The sequence below is a fragment of the Lepidochelys kempii genome, chromosome 1, assembly GCF_965140285.1.
Source record: "Lepidochelys kempii isolate rLepKem1 chromosome 1, rLepKem1.hap1, whole genome shotgun sequence".
NCBI lineage: Eukaryota > Metazoa > Chordata > Testudines > Cheloniidae > Lepidochelys > Lepidochelys kempii.
The window spans coordinates 97,490,330-97,512,509 of NC_136380.1; the positions used below are offsets into that span (position 1 = coordinate 97,490,330).

The following is a 22,180-nucleotide window of genomic DNA, read 5'->3' on the forward strand; positions in this document are numbered from 1 at the left end:
GGGAAAGACCCTGGCGGGCCGGGCCGGTTTGTTTACCTGCCGTGTCTGCAGGTTCGGCCGATCACGGCTCCCAGTGGCCATGGTTCGCTGCTCCAGGCCAATGGGAGCCGCTGGAAGCGGCGGCCAGTATGTCCCTCGGCCTGCGCCGCATCCAGCAGCTCCCATTGGCCTGGAGCAGTGAACCGCGGCCACTGGGAGCCGCGATCGGCCAAACCTGCGGATGCGGCAGGTAAACAAACCGGCCCGGCCCGCCAGGGGCTTTCCCTGCACAAGCAGCGGAACAAGTTTGGGAACCAGTGCTTTAAAGCATGCTGGGAAATGTTAATATTTTAATACAAAGAAAAAGTTCATTTAAAATGTTCACATTTTTATATAAAGTTCAGGATAAAATATTAAAAAATTACACATTTTTTTAAAAGGCTTTAAAAATACTGATAAGTAACATTCTGCAGGAAACGGTTTATTAGTTAATGCTTCTGGGCTTTTCTAGAAACTGGTTTCAGTCTTACAAAGAAACAATAGGGTGAAATCCTGGCCCTAGTGAAGTTCGTGGGAGTTCTGCCATTGACTTCAATTCAGCCAGGATTTCACTCCAAGTTTCTAAATACTGAAGGGCTAGTTACATGTATGTAAATCCCCTTGTAAACTGTTCAAGGTTAAAAGACACAAACATTTTGTAAACAACCTTCCTTATTATTAATGTACAATTGAAAAAAATGAATAGGAGTCAGAATCTTTTAGACAAGGTCTTTAAATCTGTATTATGATCTAACAGAAATGTCTGCCATTTTGAATTGAACAGTTATATATCTGAAGAGTCACTCCAATCAGTTACAGTGACTAAGCTGCTTTTTAATGTGCTTGTTGTATCAGCATCATGAAATCCTGTTAACAAAATAAATGAAAAAAATGAATTAGATGATAAAACTAAACTACAATCAATCATAATTCAGCATTATTTTCCTTCCAACTGACACACAGGGTGAAATACGGCCCCACTGAAATCAATTACAAAACTTCTATTGACTTCAACGGGGCCAGGACTTCACCCACAGGAGGAAAATTATGAACAGCTATATATGAAGACTGCTTCCCTCATTACAGTAGGGACCATGATACTAGCTGTCAGTGCTAATATTGCAGGCCTTTCTGAAAATGACTTAAATATCTTTTCTACAGATAAAAATGACTATTTTAAAGTCCAAAATCTTGGAACTGTCCAGGGCTAGAAGCAATTGTATGTACCCCCCACAGGAAATATAAGAATCTCTCCTTTCCAGTAGTATAAAGCTCCCTTTTCAGCCTGAGTCACAAGATATAAATCTTAAACTGCCAGAGGTCAAAGATTTAATATTATTCTCAAACCAGGTACTTTAGGGGGGAAATTCCACTTTTGGGAGGGGAAGGAGACTTTTTTTTCCCAGACAGGTTATTTTGAAAGAAGATGACAGCAGCCTGAAGGTGCTCAGAGTCTTGGAATCTTAAGGGTCAATTTTGTATATTTTATATATACTTATGACAAAATAATTTTTTTAAAAGTTATTTACATTCCATTGTAATTAGATATTGTGACTAAAACATTTTTATACTACACTTAAGTTTTTCTTTAACTATATCAGGTGCTTAAATCCAATTTTCCCCTCAAATACTGTAAATGTTTGGAGTATGTTACCTTCCTCTTTAGGAATATTTGCCTTAGGAACACCCCAGGCATGTACCATTGATGCAGTATTTGATTCATTATTCTTTTGAACTGCAGTTCCCTTCTGCCCTCTCTCATCTTTTGCTAATAAGCAATTTTCTTCTTCTACAGATGATATATCCCAGTCATCATCATCAACTTCTGTGAACTAATAGGAAAAGAAAAAACATAAGGGTTTTTTTTGTGAAAGAAGGGTTTTTTATTTTTATTTTCTGGAGTTCTTCTAAAGGTAGAATTGTTCATAAATCTACTTATGCAGATTTGGGAGGAGATTAGGAAGGGGGACTGTCATAAATACAAAGGGAAGGGTAACCACTGTGTGGAAGTGAAACCCTTCTAAAAGGTCCCCTAGTGCACATGCATCAAGTGCTGTATAGTCCTGTGTCATAGCACCTTACTTTTATGTTTCCTTTCTTTTTAAGCCTACACACACACACTTTTAACCTATGAATATTCTGAATGCAGAAAGTTATGTTACTTCACTGTTAGGAGTTGCACAATTAAAAATAATAAAAAGTGAAAAGAACTGCAAAAGTTAAAGGGCCAAATGCTAAACTAGTGGAAATCAGCACAGTTCCATTGTATGAAGCTACATTGATTTACACCAGCTGAGGACCTAATGCAAAGATCACACTACAATGTTAGCTTGACAACAATGCACATCAAGTGTGTTTTATGGTATACCAGGCCTAATATAATGGGACCCTGATCCTTGACTGGGATTCCTAGGCACTACCATAATATAAATACTTCATTATTAATAAATAGCATATTAATTTCAATATTAGATTATATTACTTAAGAAAAACAAATGAACACATTATATGCTATACATGCAACTTGGCAGAGTTTAGATTCCTGCAGAAACTTATTTGCTCTTCTTGACTTCTTGTTTTTCAATTATGCAACCTTAACAATGTGTTAAGGGCTTTTTAACATTTAAATTCCTTTATTTAAAGGGAAGTAGGGTGGAAAAGAGTGTTGAGAAAAAAAAGGGGGGGAAGAATTAAAGATAACTGGGTTAAATAGTCACAGGACTTCTCTATATCTAAATTTTGGCACGATACCTATCTTTGTAGTATCTTCCCTCCCTAAGAATTAAAAACACACACAATATCAATTTCTCCCTTGCTTCCTAGCAGGTAAGAGTTCGGGGTTTTTTATTAGAATGCTGGGCTTGACAAATAGGGAGGAATTGGTTGTAAATCTAAAGGTGGAAAGCAATGTGGTTGAAAGTGATCATGATATGATAGATTTAATGACTGTAAGAAAAGGAAAAAAAAGTGAGAGCAGCAGAATAAGGAGAATGATTTAAAAAAAGCAGACTAACAAACCCAGAAAACTGGTAGGTAAGGTCCCACAGGAAGAAAATCAAAGGGAAAAAGGAGTTGAGGAGAGCTGGCAGTTTCTCAAGGAGATAATATTAAAGGCACAACTGCAAACTATCCCATTGCGAAGAAAATATAGGAAGAATAGTAAGGGGGCAAATGGCTCCATGGGGAGCTCTTTAGTGCCTTGAAAATCAAAAAGAAATCCTATGAAAAGTGGAAACACGGACAAAATCAGAAAAGTTAAGGGACAAAATGAGTTAAACCTAGCAAGAGACATAAAAGGCAATAAGAAGAGGTTGCAACATTTGGAGCAACAGAAAGTCTAAGGAAAATGTATGTCCGCTATTTATCAGGGAAGAAGAGCTAATAACTAATGAAATCAAGGAGGAGGAAATGTTTAATGCCTATTTTGCTTCACTAAAAAGGTTAATGGTGATCAGATACTCAACATAATTAATATTAACAATAAGTCAAAATAGGGAAAGAACAGGTTAAAGAGTCTTGAGATAAGTTAACTTAAAAACATAAGAACGGACATACTGGGTCACACCAAATGTCCAGCTAGCCCAGTATCCTGTCTAATGTCCAATGCCAGGTGACCCAGAGGTAATGAATGGAACAGGTAATCATCAAGTGATCCATTCCCTGTCACGCATTCCCAGCTTCTGGCAAACAGAGGGTAGAGACACCATCCCTGCCCATCCTGGCTAACAGCCATTGATGGACCTATCCGCCATGAATTTATCTAGTTCTATTTTGAACCCTGTTATTGTCTTGACCTTCACAACATCCTCTCACAAAGAGTTCCAAAGGTTGACTGTGAATTGTGTGAAGAAATACTTCCTTTTGTTTTAAACCTGCTGCCTATTAAATTCCTTTGGTGACCCCTAGTACTTGTGTTATGAGGAGGAGTAAATAGCTGTATTAAGTCAGCAGAGCCTGATAAATTCATACCCTAGGATGAATTGTAAGGAATTTAAGAAATTAAGGAACTAGCTGAAGCAATCTCGGAACCATTAGTGATTATCTTTGAGAACTCCTGGAAGATGGGTAAGGTCCCACTGGACTGGAGAAGGGCAAACATAGTATCTATCTTTAAAGAGGGGAACACAGAGGACCTGGGGAATTACTGACCCATCAGCCTAACTCTGATACCTGGAAAGCTTCTGGAACAAATTATTAAACTATCGATTTCTAAGCACCTCGAGCACAACAGGATAATAAGGAATAGCTAGCATGGATTTGTCAAGAACAAATTATGCCAAACCAATCTAATTTCCTTCTTTGACAGGGTTACTAGTCTAGTGGATAGTTGGGAAGCAGTAGATGTGATATATCTTAATTTTCGTAAGGCTTTCATTGCAGTCCCACATGACATTCTCATAAGCAAACAAGGGAAATGTGGTCTAGATGAAATTACTATATGGTGGGTGCACAACTGGCTGAAAGACCGTATTCAAAGACTAGTTATCAATAGTTTGCTGTGAAATTGGGAGGTTGTATCTAGTGGGGTCCCGCAGAGGTCAGTCCTGGGTCCGGAACTATTCAATATTTTAATTAATTACTTGAATAATGGAATCAATAATGCAGACGACACCAAGCTGGGAGGGGTGGCAAGCATTTTGGAGAACAGAACTAGAATTCAAAATAACCTTGACAAATTGGACAACTGGTCTGAATTCAGCAATGTGAAATTCAATAAAGACAAGTGCAAAGTACTTCACTTGGGAAGGAAAAATCAAATGCATAACTAGAAAATGGGGAATAACTTGCTAGGTGGCAGTATAGCTGGAAAGGATCGGGGGTTACAGTGCATCACAAATTGAATGAGAGTCCTCAATATGATGCACTTGCTAATATCATTCTGGGGTGTATTAACAGGAGTGCTGTATGTAAGACATGGGAGATAAAAGTCCCTCTCTACTAGGCACTGATGTGTCCAGTTCTGGGCACCGTACTTTAGGAAAGATGTGGACAAACTGGAGAGAGTCCAGATGAGAGCAAAAAATATGATAAAAGGTTTAGCAACTCTGACCTATGAGAAAAAGTTTAAAAAATTGGAAATGTTTAGTCTTGAGAAAAGAAGACTGAGAGGGAGACTTGATAACAGTTTTCAAATATATTAAGATCTGTTATAAAGAGGACTGTGATCAATTCTTCTCTGTGACCACTGAAGGTAAGAAAAGAAGCAATGGGCTTTATCAGCAGCAAGGGAAATTTAGGTTAGAGAGTTGCAAAAATTTCAAACTACAAGGGTAGTTAAGCTCTGGAATAGGTTTCCAATGGAGGTTGTGAAGTCCCCATCATTGGAGGTTTTTACGAACAGGTTGGACAAACATCTGTAAGTGATGGTGCAGGTTTACTTGGTCCTGCTTCAGTGCAGTGGGCTGGGGTTCATGACTTCTCAAGATCTTTTCCAGTCCTATATTTCTATAAGAGGAACTTACTGAGAAAAAGCCAAGTCAAAAAGATGAGACTGTACTTCATTCTGGATGTAGTAAGGTTCGTGATCATTCTTATCACTTTGGCTAGGGAGTTACACAGTCTAAGACCAGCTCCTAAAAAAAATTCTGTCTCTTGTGCTCACAGATATTCCCCTATTTATCAACAGTCTTGTGGTTCTAGTGAAATGTAGCTGTCATTGGAGGGCACAGCTGTGGGGGAGAGAGGTGATTTCTCACATAGCACCAATCCCATGAGGGACTCTGAATGTCCCCCCACAGAAAATGAATTCAGTGGCTTAGTTAGGCCAGTGCCCATTTTGTTAAGAAGCAAGAGTTAGAAGCTATTAGCCAATAATAAAAGATGATAATAATAAATGATAATTATAATAATAATAATGATAAAAATAATAAAACCCACATGCAGTGCACCTCTCTCGAAATGCAAAGTCTGATGTAGTGCCACTTTTTTGTAACATGTCAGCCAAGCAACTTTTAACATTCATAACTTCGTTACTTTCAAGCCAATAGTTTTCAGTGTGACAGATCTGCTCACTGTGCTGTATTAACATACCAAATTTCAGTGTGTGTGAAAATGGTGTGGTAATAATGGGAAAGGTGTATTCAGACAAATTCAAAACTGGCTGAGTAGATTTTCCTCAAATATTCATTCCCTTAAACCCCATACAATTACATTCATGGTATTCAGGAAGTCTGGCTAGAGGCAAAAGGAGATGTAAAATAGGATCATTTTAACTGTAAAACATTTCTAAAATAGTTTCTGCAAAATGATACGTACAGAATACATAATAGTGTGGTGTAGTATAAAGGCCTACCAGTACTCATTTGGGATGAACTACACCATTCATTAAAAAGAAAAGGAGTACTTGTGACACCTTAGAGACTAACCAATTTATTTGAGCATGAGCTTTCGTGAGCTACAGCTCACTTCATTGGATGCATACCATGGAAACTGCAGAAGACATTATATACACACAGAGACCATGAAACAATACCTCCTCCCACCCCACTGTCCTGCTGGTAATAGCTTATCTAAAGTGATCATCAAGTTGGGCCATTTCCAGCACAAATCCAGGTTTTCTCACCCTCCGCCCCCCCCCCCCCCACAAACTCACTCTCCTGCTGGTAATAGCCCATCCAAAGTGACCACTCTCTTCACAATGTGTATGATAATCAAGGTGGGCCATTTCCTGCACAAATCCAGGTTCTCTCACTCCCTCACCCCCCTCCAAAAACCACACACACAAACTCACTCTCCTGCTGGTAATAGCTTATCCAAAGTGACCACTCTCCCTACAATGTGCATGATAATCAACGTGGGCCATTTCCAGCACAAATCCAGGTTTTCTCACCCTCCCACCCCCATACACACACAAACTCACTCTCCTGCTGGTAATAGCTTATCTAAAGTGATCATCAAGTTGGGCCATTTCCAGCACAAATCCAGGTTCTCTCACCCTCCGCCCCCCCCCCCCCCAACTCACTCTCCTGCTGGTAATAGCCCATCCAAAGTGACCACTTTGGATAAGCTATTACCAGCAGGAGAGTGAGTTTGTGTGTGTGGTTTTTGGAGGGGGGTGAGGGAGTGAGAGAACCTGGATTTGTGCAGGAAATGGCTCACCTTGATTATCATACACATTGTGAAGAGAGTGGTCACTTTGGATGGGCTATTACCAGCAGGAGAGTGAGTTTGTGGGGGGGGGGGGGCGGAGGGTGAGAAAACCTGGATTTGTGCTGGAAATGGCCCAACTTGATGATCACTTTAGATAAGCTATTACCAGCAGGACAGTGGGGTGGGAGGAGGTATTGTTTCATGGTCTCTGTGTGTATATAATGTCTACTGCAGTTTCTACGGTATGCATCCGATGAAGTGAGCTGTAGCTCACGAAAGCTCATGCTCAAATAAATTGGTTCGTCTCTAAGGTGCCACAAGTACTCCTTTTCTTTTTGTGAATACAGACTAACACGGCTGTTACTCTGAAATACACCATTCATTAGTGCAGCCACCCCAAACTTATGTTGATAAAGGTAGGATTTTCAGAATCATAGAATCTCAGGGTTGGAAGGGACCTCAGGAGGTCATCTAGTCCAACCCCCTGCTCAAAGCAGAACCAATCCCCAATTTTTGCCCCAGATCCCTAAATGGCCCCCTCAAGGATTAAACTCACAACCCTGGGTTTAGCTGGCCAATGCTCAAACCACTGAGCTATCCCTCCCCTCCCATTTCAGTATGCCCCTGAGTGCCTAACTCTCACAGCCTTCTTTGAAAACCGCAGCCAAAATTTAAATCATGCAATACATCATGTGTATTCATACAAATACAGCTAGACAGAGAAAAACACACATGCATGAACACACATAACCACACAGGAGTATGGAATATATAAAGAGTCTGGAACAACTACAAAAGTGACAAAACCCTGTGTAAGTCAGGCAGCTCATTGTAAACTTGTGCCACTAAAACCTTTACACCACAATTCACCAACAGGTGTTCAGTATATGCCAAATATGTTACAGAAAAACTAATTTCCAAAAGCTCTAGAGTGTTTTAAATATTTTTTACAGGAATTATTTTTCTACATCCCTTTGCTTCTAAAGCCAAACTCCCCTAGGACTACGTCTAATGGTACAGGGCTCTGTACAAGGACTTAAAAATCTTTAAATATACCCTAATTTAGCTTTTCAGTACCCCAGCTGTGACAATTTTATGCTCTAATATATTGGGCCCCTGCAGGACTAGCCCTATTAAACTGGAAACACACTTTGGAAATAACATTGGGCACTTTCTTCAACATTACCTCATCCAGACAGATGGTAGTGAAGGGGAATAGATGACAGACTGCAAATTCTCCAACCTACAGGCAGAGACAATTGAATAAAAGACCATCTTGATGGTCACCCATAATAAGGGAACTAAGCATAATGGTTTGGAATGAAGAGGTAAAGTTGCCTCAGTATCAATTTTAAATATTAGGAGGGAAGTCTATTCTTGGTCTAGACCATCCATTTCCATATCACCATGAAGAATCTACACAACAAAGGAATGGGAACCTATAGACTGAGACTCAATTTTCTCCTGAATGGCTCAGAATGCTGAAGTCTGCCCTTTAGGAATACTCTAAGCCAATTCATTTTCCGCCCAATCTACCCAATTAATTTTAGGATCTGAGATGTCAGAAAGACCTAGTCTCATACACTTTTGAGAAGCATCATTTGGAGAACATCCTCCAGGAATGGTAGAAAAACGGTTACTAACCTTTCTGAAACTGTTGTTCTTTGAGATGTGTTGCACACGTCCACTCCAATATAGGTGTGTGCATGCGCCGAGCACAGTTGCTGGCATTTTTTCCCTTCATGGTATCTGTTGGGTCAGCTCTAGTGTCCCCGGCATCGTGTGATCATCACGTTGGTATAAAGAGCAATGCCGACCCTGCTCCTCTTCAGTTTCTTCTTGCTGACCGTCTCCGAGAGAGGGGATGGAAGGAGGGTTTTGGAATGGTCATGTGCAACACATCTCAAAGAACAACAGTTACAGAAAGGTTAGTAGCAGTTTTTCTTCTTTGAGTACTTGCCCATGTCCATTCAATGTAGGTAACTCACAAGCAGCTGCGCTGGAGGTGGGTTCGGAGATTAAAGACATGCCGACTGTAACACAGCTTGGCCGAAGCCAGCATCATCTCTGGCCTGTTGCATAATGGGGTAGTATGTCTTGAACATGTGAACTGACAACCAAGTTGCCACCCTGAAGATCTCCTGAATTGGAACTTGTGCCAAAAAAGCGACAGAGGAGGCTTTAGACCTTGTAGAACGTGCCATTAGGTTAGCCGGGGGCATAATATGCGCGAGCTCATAACATGCTCTGATACATGAGGTAATTCACGACCAGAGTTTCTGTGCAGAAATGGGGAGATCTTTCATTCTTTCTGTGATTGCTATGAATAGCTGAGTGGATCTGCAGAACAGTTAGGTTCTTTGTATGTAAAAAGACAGGGCATGCTGAACATCCAGTGAATGGAGACGCTGTTCTTCTCTATTCACATGTGGCTTAGGATAGAACATTGGCAGAAAAATAGCTTGATTGCAATGGAATTGTGAGGCCACTTTTGGAATGAATGACGGGTGTGGTCTCAACTGGTGACATTGCAATCCCCTATGTTTTGGATCCAGTTTAACCCCCTGTTTGAGGCATCCAGGAAATAGGAAAGGCAGTTGGAGAGTGGTGATTCCTTTACAACTGGGGGCACCAGTGGTGTTGGGTCCCGACTCTCTGGTGAGTCTGGTACTGGCAGAGTTAGAAGGTCCCTTGTCGCAGTGAAGGCTTCAGGAGTCAATGGCACCATAAACTGACTGGTGCGCTGACCCAGAGTAAGCGTCAGAGCGCTGCAGTGGTTTGGGTGTGGGTACCTGATGGTGAGGCTCCGAGGATGAAGAGTGGCCCGCCATTGGGTCGCGCTTTCTCCCTAGTCCTTCGGCATCCTAAATCTGCTCGTCTTCTGGTGCTTGTAGTGTTTCTTCTTGCGCACCAAGGAAGATGATTGGTGCCAGGAGACCAGGATTGATGGAGAATACTCTGCACTGAGGCCGAGGTACTCAGTGCTGAGTCCCAGTGCAACTCCAAGGCTGGTTTTAGGGCCGCCTCCATGAGGAGGACCTTCAGTCGAACAGCTTGGTTGTTCTGAATCTGGGGCTTAAACTCCTTGCAAATTTGGCAGCGGTCTTTCTTATGAGCTTCCCCATAGCACTTGAGACAGCTCAAGTGTGGGTCACTCAAAGGCACAGACTTACTGCACAAAGCGCAAGGCTTGAACTCTGTGATCAAGGCAAGACTCAGCATTGGGACAGTGGACAACCCTGCTATCTAAGAGCAGAGAAGCCCAAACTATCTAGAAACTACTAACACTACGCTAACTGCTAAAAACAACAACAACTATTTACACTAAAAACTGAGATGAAAACCACTAAGAGGAAGATTGCCTCAGCAATGAGGGTTCCAACAACTATCATGGGCAGCAAGAAGGAACTGAAGGGGAGTGGGGTCAGCAGGGCCCTTTATACCAACGCTATGAATGCACGACATCAGGGGGCGCTACAGTTGACCCAACAGATACCACAAAGAGAAAAAATTCTGGCAACTGTGCTTGGGATGCACACACACCTACACTGGAATTGATATGTGCAAGCACTCAAAGAAGAACTTACCTTCACATTACTGACTTTCAGTAAGTGAACAGAATTTGGATTACCCCAGCTGTTAAGTTTAGGTGAGCTACAGAGACCTTTTCAAGAACCAGATTTTCAGGATGAGTTTTTGTGGGGCACTATAAAGAAGCTCTAGGCAGGATAGAAGTTTGGAGGACTGGGAAACTTCTGATTTATTTTTATGAAAAGGTGTCACTCAGTTTTCCCTTTCCCTTTGTATTGTTAGCAACTGGGTGTGAAAGGGTTATGTTCTTTCAGGAAACAGAAGCAATTCATGACTCGGGGAAGTGTGGGTATCCTTAATAGGTCACAAAGGAGTCAGAGGTGCAATTACCTCAGGAACTGTGACAAGAAGGCCTGGATTGATGTGGTCTTTGGCTTAGCAAGGTCAGTGAATGGGAACAAAGTCCACAGACTCTGGATGAAAAATGCTTTCAATGCCCAGGCTGCCATCTTTGAATCTGTTGCAAAACTCATGCTACTGAGTATTGCTCTTCAACTTGGCATATCTGATAAAACAATAATTTTTAATGATCACTCTCCTACTTGCTTCCCCACTAAGTGAGATACCCGCAAAGCTTGGATATGGGATTCTGCCCATAGCCTGAATTCTGATGACCCCTCAGCTCCCCAGAGCTTATTGATATGCCATGCTGTCTGCTCGCATCAAGACAGAAAAAGTGCATACATTATCCCTCATATATGATCCCTCCCACTTGGTCAAGGTCTCTTAAGCTGATTCTGATTGTACTGTTGTTACACAATAACTGCAATTAAAGCCAGAAGGAAAACATGTGGAACAAGAGTTCATTAACAGTAACCACTTCAGGAAATGGAATTCCCATTCATTTCAGGGAGGAGTGATACAGTGTCCAAAGAAAATGTTGGATCTTAAACTTCCTCCTTTCAGACTCCACTGAGCTAGGAAGGAAGTGTTACTAAGCTCCATGGCACTAGTTTAATGATGAATAACATGATCCCCTGCATATGTATCTCTGTGAAGGGACATGCCCACCCACTAACCAGGAGGAGGCTCATGAGCTCCTCTGGGTCTGTGCTACACTAATGAAGCCCAGCTGCACAGCTTGTTCCTCCTGAAGGAGGAGAAGGGGCTTAAAAGGGGAAGCTTACAATAGGAAAGGGCAGTGACCACGAAATAGGCTGCTCCACGCAGAGACTGGTAGTAACAGAGGCAGGCCAGTCAAGGAGGAGACAGCCACAGAACACGCCACTTCCAGAGCTGCCTCAGCTGACAGCCAAGCAGCACACCCAAGGAAGAGGGGTAGGACATAAACCCTGCAAAGGGGCAACAGACTTCAGAAACTGAGTCCGTAAACCCCTATCAAGGGCTGTCTGAGAGGCTGACCCCTGTTCCAGCCAGACTCTCCTCTCTTGAAGGGGAAGGGAGGAAGAAGAACCAGCCCTCTGCCAGGGAGAAACTGCCCCAGAGAACTCCCTGCAAGTGCAGCACTAGGGGAGTAGAGAGGGTAAATCTCCCTTGCCAAAGCTTAGAAAACACTGTTATTTGAGCTGCCAGAACTATTGTCTTGGTGTCTTCTCCAAATTGATCACAAATCCCAAGCTTGAAATAAGTGACGTTCCAATATCTACTGCTGATTTTTTCCTTAGAGTACCTTGGGATCTCACTAAACAGTTTTTCGGATAAAGACCATTGTGTATCAGAGCTTTCATTCCACTACAAAGCATGACTGTGAAGACTTCGAATTGATGAAAGCCCGAAGGGCAAAGAGCAGCACTGATAATGATCTGGAGCTTGGACAAACTGCAGAGACAGCACACTGATATCAGTGAGAGATCTGCTGGAGTTTGAGTATGGCATGTAGTTCTAAATATCTATACTAACATATAGATAATAATTAGAAAAGGAATTCAGTCCTCTTCAGAGAATGAGTTTGACACCTCTGTACCCGACAAAGTTCTAGAAACAAAAATACTTTAGCCTATGACGTAATCAAACAGGTCTTTCCAAGCTCTCATTTCTAAAACCAAATGTGACTTTGTGGAAAAACAAGTAAAGAAAGAGACCCAACTTAGGTAAAACTCTGCAAGCGCATCGGGGATGAAATTTTTACTGCATCAGATTAATCTTACTTTTCCTAACATGTAATACAAACAGTAGCAAAAATAACAATAATAATAACTGAAGTGTGTCTTGGTATAGATAAATTTAATTAACAAATAATGTAATACCTTCAGTTCTTGTGCATCTTCTTTTTTAATAAATGCCTGTGTGACATTAATTCCTCCAGCTGGCTTATTCTTATTTCCATGGCTAGAAAGAGTCTTTTCAACTTGTTCAGTCAGTTTTTGGATAAGTGCACCTAAACAATCATTAAAAAAATTACAGGGATACTGTCAGTTTAAAAGTAGGGTATTTTAAAAATATCCCCCTTCTCTGTCACTGAGCAAGTCTTAGATTAATGAATGAAAGATATTAAAAACATGAATTTACTTTTCATCATTTATTATTATTTTTTTTAATTTCTACAGTACTGCAGATTTAAAAAACAACAACAACAAAACCAGCAGTTCTGTTCAGAAAGGCGACAAAAGATGGTAGTGAGATTCCATGTTTATTGTTTCTCAATCATTAGGACATATAATACGCTCACTTTACAAATAAAAATGTAGTTTTCTACCTGCTGGCATGCAAATTCAGTCCAGGACATCTAAGTCAAGTTGGGTTCCTTCCTTAATGGAAGCAATAACAAAAATTCTGGAAGCCAAATTATGCTCAGTGATATTGCTGTAATCTTATTGCTTTTTATGGGATTGCATAGGTGTAAATGATTGGTCCTGTAATTAAATGATTGCTTCTTTAATTGGAATTTAGTAAACAATTGTGTTGATGACACAAAAGGAGTAACACACACCAGCCCCCTCACCTATAGCTGTATTAACTCTGAAAGGCTAACAGGAGTAAAGCAGTAAAAATTCATTTTTGTCACTTCAACTTCCAGCCATTAGATTGTGTTGTGCTTTTTTCTGCTAGATTGAAGAGCCCATTATTATATTTGTTCCTCATGTAAATACCTATAAACCATAATCAAGTTATGCCTTAACCTTTTCTTTGTTATGCTAAATAGACTGAGCTTTTTCATGGCTCTTGAGAATAAGGTTATGTATGTAGGTGCCTAAACATCGGTATAAGAATGTAATTTTAAACACTACAAACTAAAAACCAAAGCAAAAAACCCCAAACAACAATACATGTAACAAAGTAAACTCTGTCAATTAATCCCCATCTTGGTTTGGTTGTATATTATGACTACAGCAGTGTGTTTTTTGCAAATGCAAAATAATACAAAATAAAACAAAAAGCAACCTATAAAAATGAAAAAATTGCACCATGACAGCACCTTCTGCAGCTCCTGTCCTGAGGGTCTGGCCTGGCTCCCCACTCTAGGAGTTGCAACCTGGTACATGAGGTTGCAGCGCCCACTCAGGTTTAGCTGAGCCAGGCCCCAATTATGATGGAGGGGAGGGTGACCAAATTTGGGTGAGTGGTGCTGTGACCCTGTGCCCCAGGTTGCCCAACTCACCCGGGCCAATCCCTCTCCCCAGAGCCTCCCACAGTAAAACAGAATTGTCAAAAAACAAAACAATTACAAAAAAGAATTTTACAGGGCTCTAGTTACGACCTCATCCCCAACTTTTTGTTTGTTTGTGTCTTTTCAACTGTAGGCCGTTCGAGGCTGGGACTGTCTCTCTATCGGTGTAAGTAGGGTCTGAGTGAGCCCTCCCCTGCTCTCTATTGATGAAATGGGCAAAAAGACCACAGAAGCAGATTGTATTTGCATAGACACACCTATTTTGCCCAGGTGATCAGCAGACAGACCTGCTTTGCCCAAGTAATCAAGTTTAGCTATTTTGTGTTAAAATTCACTTTAGTCTTGGACACAGGAGTAATGTTCTTATTGTATGACTAAAAGGCAACAGAACAGTCCTTAAAGTCACCCTAACTTCAACCTAACTTGCTGAGTGTGGGGTAGCAATGCCAACGCCACATGGAAGTCTGAGGAGATGGAGACAGGGGTTCCAACCTATTGATGTGGCCTCTGTTTAAAGAGTCCTATATACCATTTGACCCTTCCCCTCCAGTGTTTAAGACAGATGTTCACACTCAGTTGAGAGTCCCTGTTTCTGCTCAGTAATCGCTAGAGCAGTAATCACTGATGAACACATCAAGGGGATGAATCTTAGACTTGGTATGGAGACAATGGTGTGATGAAAGTCAATGCAGAGGATGCGGCAGAGAGTACTCCCACTATCCAGTGAAATCACTAAGAACTGGGCTAAGTGGTAGAACCTCACAACACAGCATTGCAGTGAGAGACAGAGTTGTGGCAGTGAGCAGAGCAGAGCAGCAAGTGGTGGCAGAGACAGTAACGAGCAGTAGCGAAGGTGCAAGTGGCAAGCAGTGGCACAAATGACAGTGGTGGACAGCTGCAGCAGCGGCATTGTTTGACCCCACATTTCCCCTCTAAAGGGGTGGGAGGTGAACCCACCTGAATGGACCCCTGTATTCTAGGACTTTGCTGACTTTGGACAATCAGCTGCGAGTTGGGTGCAGCAGAGGGAAGGGGAGCGGGGTGTTAAAGGGACATTCATCCACTGGACTGTCACACCACAAGGTGGGGAACTGAGGCAAAGTGCTACTGCCCAAGATACCATGAGGTATTTACTTATGGTTTGCATCCTTTTGAATCACTGTTGTGGTGTTTTCATAGAAGTTTCCTTTTGTTAGTTACAGACTCAGAGTTTGTGAGTGTGGAAGTAATTAAATATTCATGGTAAATAGGCCCAATGGCCTGTGATAGGATATTAGATGGGGTGGGATCCGAGTTACCCAGGAAAGAATTTTCTGTAGTATCTTGCTGATGAATCTTGCCCATATGCTCAGGGTTTAGCTGATCGCCATATTTGGGGTCGGGAAGGAATTTTCCTCCAGGGCAGATTGGAAGAGGCCCTGGAGGTTTTTCGCCTTCCTCTGTAGCATGAGGCATGGGTCACTTGCTGGAGGATTCTCTGCTCCTTGAAGTCTTTAAACTACGATTTGAGGACTTCAATAGCACAGATATAGGAGTGAGGTTTTTTGAAGGAGTGGTGGGTGAAATTCTGTGGCCTGCATTGTGCAGGAGGTCAGACTAGATGATCGTAATGGTCCCTTCTGACCTAAATATCTATGAATAAGTATTGCCTCTTACACGCACCCAAGAGTGGTGTTTAGTTTTCCAAGATTTCTGGGTGTGGGCTCAAAAGCCCATTCTGTTTTGTAATGTTAAGTGGAACCCCTAGATACTGAATCTGGCCCTTGTTGCTGCCAGTACAACCTGGCAGAAGCGTTACATCTGCATTCAGATAGTGCACAGCACACGTGGGGTCTGATCTCAATTGGGGCCTCTGAGTACTTTAGTAATATTAATAAGAGTAAAATAACAATATATTATGAACTTGCATAGAGAGGAATATACACAATAATGTATATTCTAGCTTTAAAGTGTTTTGTAACACATTGATTTTAGCACCTATTAGCTATTTTAAAATCATTTATACATGTTATCTTAAATTATTACTCATGTACACAAAAATAATGATAAACCTTTTGAAGGCTTGGAAGGTGTTACAATCTCCTCCATTTCACTTTCTTCAGTCCAGTCCATATCACTTTTGCCTGTAACCATACCACAATTACTCATGCTGTTGCTGGATGTTTTTAGCTGCAATAATTCTGGTGATATGTAAGAGTGCATAATATCATCATCATCCACTTCCTCCTCTGAGCTGAACGGTGGAGTGCTAAAACAAAAAAGAGTATCAGATGAGGATTTAATAGGTTTCAGCATTAAACAGATGTGCACAACTTTGAGCTTCCTGTGTTTTTTCCAATAAATTTATGCATTTTTCTATTTGAAAAAAATCACCTACAGTAACCTGGAGTGCATATACAATTATTTAAAAAAAATGTGAAGTTATTAAATAACAAACTGACAACCCAAAATGAATGTACTTATAACCTCAAATGCAAACATCCTCCCAAAAACAAAAGCCAGAGTATATAGTCAATCTTGCAAGATCAACAAATGTATGCTTTCATGGATCAACAGAGAAAAAGTTCAGGGTCAAAGATTTTCCACTAAGAAAATTCTGCTCCTGGTTCCTCCCAGTTAAAAAATTTAGGGACTGTTAGCAGCAGCTTCCTAGTTTATCTCAATTGGTCAGCGGGCACCCACAGAAAAAGTGAATTCTGAGATAATGGGTCTCCAATCTATTTAGGAAATTACAAATCAAGCTTAATATCTTGAATGGTATTCAGAGACAAATTGGCAGCTCGAGCAATTTACAGAGTACGGGTGCAATATGCATGACATGAAAAGCACCCAGAATACTGTGTTCAACTATGTACATATTGACAAAATGGAACAAAAATATTAGCAACAAAGTCTTTAAAAATTAAGGTCTCAACAGGCCAAGACATAATATGAGACAGACAAAAAAAGTGACATCACCTCATGGTACTCTATGCTCTGCCTGCTCAATTATTAAGAATACACATGCTCAAGTCAGAGCATGGCCTCTGTTAGGGATTATAACAATGGACTCAATAGGTATTACATTTTAAGAAAAAAACATATGATTAATATAGAGCTTCTGATTTCAGCTTAATGTTTTTTGTGTATAAGCAATTTCAATGTCCATTCAAGGGCAGTTCACTAGAAAACAATTTCTTCAAGACCAGAAATGAGCAAAACTTACCCAATACTAGATGTTTTTCTGGAAACCTCCTCTCGAAAAACATGCTTCCTGGGTCTATAACAAACAAAACAAGTTTTTTTCTAGAATCCGACTGCCAACTACATATACAGTGAAAAATCTATTCCTTCATATATAAAAATAGTAATTCTGTGGCTAATTCCCACTAAATACTAGCCAGAAATGTTCACATCAACTCTCTTGTACATGAAAGGAGGAATAAACCTTTAACTCTATTAGCAGAACACTAATGAGTTATTTATGGCATAAGTGCTAGGAAAGTGCTGTCTCTTACTTTGGTGTAGATGTATTCTCAGCAGAAGTCATTCTTTGTCCAGCTGGGCATTCAGCTGTAGAAGTCTGCTTTGCTGGTTTTGGCTGCACTGTTGATGAGGAAGTTGCCATGTGAACCATCTTCTGTTTATCTAGAAAAGAAGTTATGTTATCAATCTGAATATTAAAAAGAAATGTAGATGTTGTTGCTCATTAGAAATCTTAAGTGAACTTGTGGCTATAAAAAAAACAACCTCTGAATGCTGCCCAAAGCAGCCATTGATTTTCTCCATTATTAGACAGAGACACTGCTTCTGTAATCAAATAAAAAGTAGAGTGCTTTTTAAGTGTAGTGTAGCTGGCAGCTAAAACAGCTATTATGTAAAAGATTACAAACACAACCATAAATAAATGTACACACAAAACTTTTACTTTAGGGACTAACGTACACAAACAGAATTATTTCAAAAAACTTGGTACCAGTAAAAAATAAAATAATTCTGAAATTTATCCAACCTTCTGAAGCACGATGAGAGCTGGAAACAAGCCTATCACAAGACGATGATGATCTCTCCTCAATCCTGAAGCTGACTTGGCATTCAAGATGCTCTCGAATTAGTTGAATGTCAGGCACTTGTTTCTCTTTCTCTTCTCTGGCAGATTCGACAGAAACTAAGACTTTGTTAAAGTGGTCACTTGGGATACCACGAACACCCTGAAGAAATACTTCAAGTTACTGTTTGATGGACAGCATAACTAACATAAAAACACTTACATTTTATAAACCATTAGCTTAGCCTTTTTGACTGCATCTAGTTTAAACCTTTTGTCTTCACACCTTCAAGGCCCTGTATAATCCCTGGAGGATTCTCTGCACCTTGAAGTCTTTAAGCCATGATTTGAGGACTTCAATAGCTCAGACATAGGTGAGAGATTTATCGCAGGAGTGGGTGGGTGAGATTCTGTGGCCTGCGTTGTGCAGGAGGTCAGACGAGATGATCATAATGGTCCCTTCTGGCTTTAATTTCTATAAATCTATATCTCCTTTTCTCCTTCAGCTTTTACCATATCGCCTTCTACACTCTTACTCCACCAACGATGCCATCCTCAATGCCTATTTGTCAGCTTCTGATTACCTTTTATGTAACAAACAGAAAACAATATTTTTCTAAATATATATATTGTAAAATACTTTTTGTAAAGGCTTCACAGCTGTTTTATAAACAATGCATCACTAGGGCATATTCTGTTGTCATTCAGAACAGAATGCTAATGCATATGTGAACTCTGGGATATCTCATATCTCCCAAGTGGAAGACACAGAAACCTTTCAGAAAAAGACATTTGACAATTGCTGAGACACAACAGGTCTCATATATTGTACGGAAATGGAAGTCAAAAACAGTTCTTGATTCCACAGTCTAAAACGTAATGAACCTTATAGAAAGGACGGTCCCTACATGTGTATATTGCTACAACTACTTATTTCTTGAATACCAACAGTATACTTGGCACTATATGAACATATAACATGATACAGTCCATGATCCAAGGATTAACCACAATCCAATTCATACACAGACAGGGGAATTTACACACATAAAATGCACTCGGTGACTGCTCAAACTGTAAGAGAATCAGATCCTGTTTAGAAAACACTGTTGAATGGTTTTGTAGAAGTGCATTTTAAGGAGGATTTGAAAGAAAAGAGGAAGATCATTTAGCAGGTGAGAAGAGTGAGGGAGTGCCAAAGATAAGTTCCCCCACAGAAGAAAATGAAAGACAAAAGTGAGAAGAGGATACAAAAGGGGTGCTAGGAAAAGGGAGGTAATGAGAATAAAGAACACAGGTGGAGGCAAAGCGACACAAGGCCTTTTATATAGTACTGCCAACTCAAAGAATTAAAAACCATGAGTTGGACCCCCAATATCATGAGTTTTTTCAAAATAATAAATTTTGGATTCTTTTTCTTTGCCTTCTACAGTGACTCCTCACTTAATGTTGTAGTTATGTTCCTGAAAAATGCAACTTTAAGTGAAATGATGTTAAACTAATCCAGTTTTCCCAAAAGATTTAATGTAAATGTGGGGGGTTAGGTTCCAAGGAAATTTTTGGGGGGCAGATAAAAGGCATTATATACTGTTCAGTACTGTACTGTGGTTGGGAAGTGCCCCTGGCTTACCCCACACAGGTACAGGACGCTAGGAAGCACCTTCACAGCAGCAGTGGCAGCTTACCCGGAGAAGAACAGGCGCTGACTTTGCTGGGGGATGCTCCAGGCCCGCCTCTTCCCGTCCTCGCTCCACTCCAGGCCCACCTTTTCCCACCCCCACTCCACCTCCTCCCCGGAGCACGCTGCTTCCCCACTCCTTCACCACCCCCAGAAAGTCCTAAGCGCTGCCAAACAGCTGTTAGGCGGGCTTAGGACTTTCTGGGAGGGAGGGAGAGGAGTGGATATGTGGCACTTCCCAACTCCTCCCCCGCCCTCCCAGAAAGTCCTAAGTGCCAGGTGGGGGAAGCGCTGGGAGGGAGGGGGAGGAGGCGGAGAAGAGGAACTTGTGCAATGCTCCCTTGTAAAGTCGCTGCTCTTCCACAGAAATTTTACAAGCAGTGTACAGACCAGGCAGCCAAACAACATTATAAGGGAACATTGCACAACTATAAACGAGCATGTTCCCTAATTCAGCAGCGACGTAACTTTGAAACAACGTTAAGCGTGAGGACATTAAGTGACGAGTTACTGTAGTTTCTGGGTGCACTCATTTCACTTTTTCAAGCACTCTTCAGAAACATTAGGGCTAGAAACTCTTTTTTTAAATGAGATTATCACACAATGTCTTGATTCCAGCAGCTGCAGCATTGACAGACACTCCAAATATCATGAGACTTGCAATGAAATCACAAGAGTTCAACTGGCCAAGAGGGCCAGATCCTTTGCCGAGTAAACCGGTGTAGTTCCACTGAAGTCAATGGAGCTATGACGACTTAGACCAGCTGGGGATCCATCCCTGGAGTCACTAAATTGATTCTGAATGAGCAAGGAAGTCAGCAAAGGGATTCAAAGAAAGAAGCGGACCCTCTGTGAAGGGAGAGATTCATTATTTCAGCAGCAGAATTTTGATAAGACTGGTTGGAGGAGGGATGAGATGAGATGTGGGACTGGTAGGAGGAGGCTGTATTTGTTTAGTTTAGTGATTACCAAGGTGCTTGCAAGCAGGTTTGTAGAAATTTTGGTGGTGCCCAGAACACCGCCCGCCCCGAGCAAACTCCCCCCCCACACCTGCCTAAGGCTCTGGGAGGGAGTTTGGGTGGGGGAGCGGGTCTGGGTGTCAGGCGATTGGGGTGCACGAGGGGGTGGGGATGCAGGTTCTGAGAGGGAGTTTGGGTGCAGGAGGTGTGAGAGGTCGGGCTCTGGGAGGGAGTTTGGTGGTGGACGGGGTCTGGTGTGCAGGCTCTGGGAGGGAGTTTGGGTGCAGGCTCTGGGCTGGGGATTGGGGTGCAGAAGGGGTGCAGACTCTGGAAGGGAATTTGGGTGCAGAAGGGGTGAGAGGTCGAGCTCTGGGAGTGAGTTTGAGTGGGGGAGGGGTCTGGAGTGCAGGCTCTGGGAACGAGTTTGGGTGCTGGGTGAAGGCTCTGGGCAGGGGTGTAGGAGGGGGTGAGTGTGCAGGCTCTGGGAGGGAGTTTGGAGACAAAAGTAGGTGCAGGGGAGGGGTGGGAGTGCAAGAGGGAGTTGGAGGAGGGGGTGTGGGGTGCAGGCTCTGGGAGGGAGTTTGGGGGTGAGAGGGGGTGCAGGGGTACAGGAGGAAATTTGGGGGCCAAAGGGTGTGTTTGCAGAGGGGGTGTGGGTGCAGGCTCTGGAAGTGGATTGGGGGTTTCGATGCTTACCTGGGGCACCTGCTCCAGCAGCGGCTCCTAGGCGGGGCAGGCCAAGGGGGTCTCCTCACCCTGCTGTCTCCAGGCACCGCCCCTGCAGCTTCCCACTGGCCACAGGGGCGTTTGGGGTGGGAGCAGTGCGCAGCGGTACAACCCTCTCACACAGGCTGCAAGGACCTGCCGGCAGCCATGTGGAACGAGCGCGCAGGAAGCCGCTCAGCCCTGCTGCACTGCTGGGTGGCGGCGGGAGTCCCCGGGCTATTTTAAATCGCCCAGGGGCAGCAGGTGGGGCCGGGGGCAGTGTGGGGGGGGGAGAGGGGGAGGTGGGAAACTTTGCTGGAGCTGGGCCCCTGGGACAGGAATATTCCTGGTGCCTGAGCAACACGGGCCCATAGAACTCGCCGCCCATGGTTGCAAGGGTTTAGTGGAGTGGGTAGAGTACAAAGGACAGATTTCTGAGATACTGCACAGGAAGAAGCATCATGGTTTGGCACCAACCCGGATGCAAGGGAAGGTGACAGGGGTGGAGAGAGAAACTGAATATACTGCTGAGATTATGGAAAGGA

At 42.2% G+C, this 22,180-nt stretch overlaps 1 protein-coding gene across 2 annotated transcripts in view; it reads right to left on the minus strand.

Annotated features, from left to right (window-relative positions):
- Window positions 1-252: 252 nt before the first annotated feature.
- The window catches only part of DZIP1 (DAZ interacting zinc finger protein 1), an 86,206-nt gene continuing 64,278 nt past the window's right edge, over window positions 253-22,180 (minus strand). For both annotated transcript variants that reach the window (XM_078853380.1, XM_073347964.2), the window contains exons 12-18: window positions 18,258-18,456; window positions 17,764-17,893; window positions 17,472-17,525; window positions 16,318-16,514; window positions 12,906-13,036; window positions 1,673-1,850; window positions 253-885 (exon numbers count right to left, since the gene is read on the minus strand). In XM_078853380.1, the coding sequence (XP_078709506.1) occupies window positions 803-885; window positions 1,673-1,850; window positions 12,906-13,036; window positions 16,318-16,514; window positions 17,472-17,525; window positions 17,764-17,893; window positions 18,258-18,456 (972 nt within the window). In that variant the 3' untranslated portion in view covers window positions 253-802. The remainder of the gene's footprint in view (window positions 886-1,672; window positions 1,851-12,905; window positions 13,037-16,317; window positions 16,515-17,471; window positions 17,526-17,763; window positions 17,894-18,257; window positions 18,457-22,180) is intronic.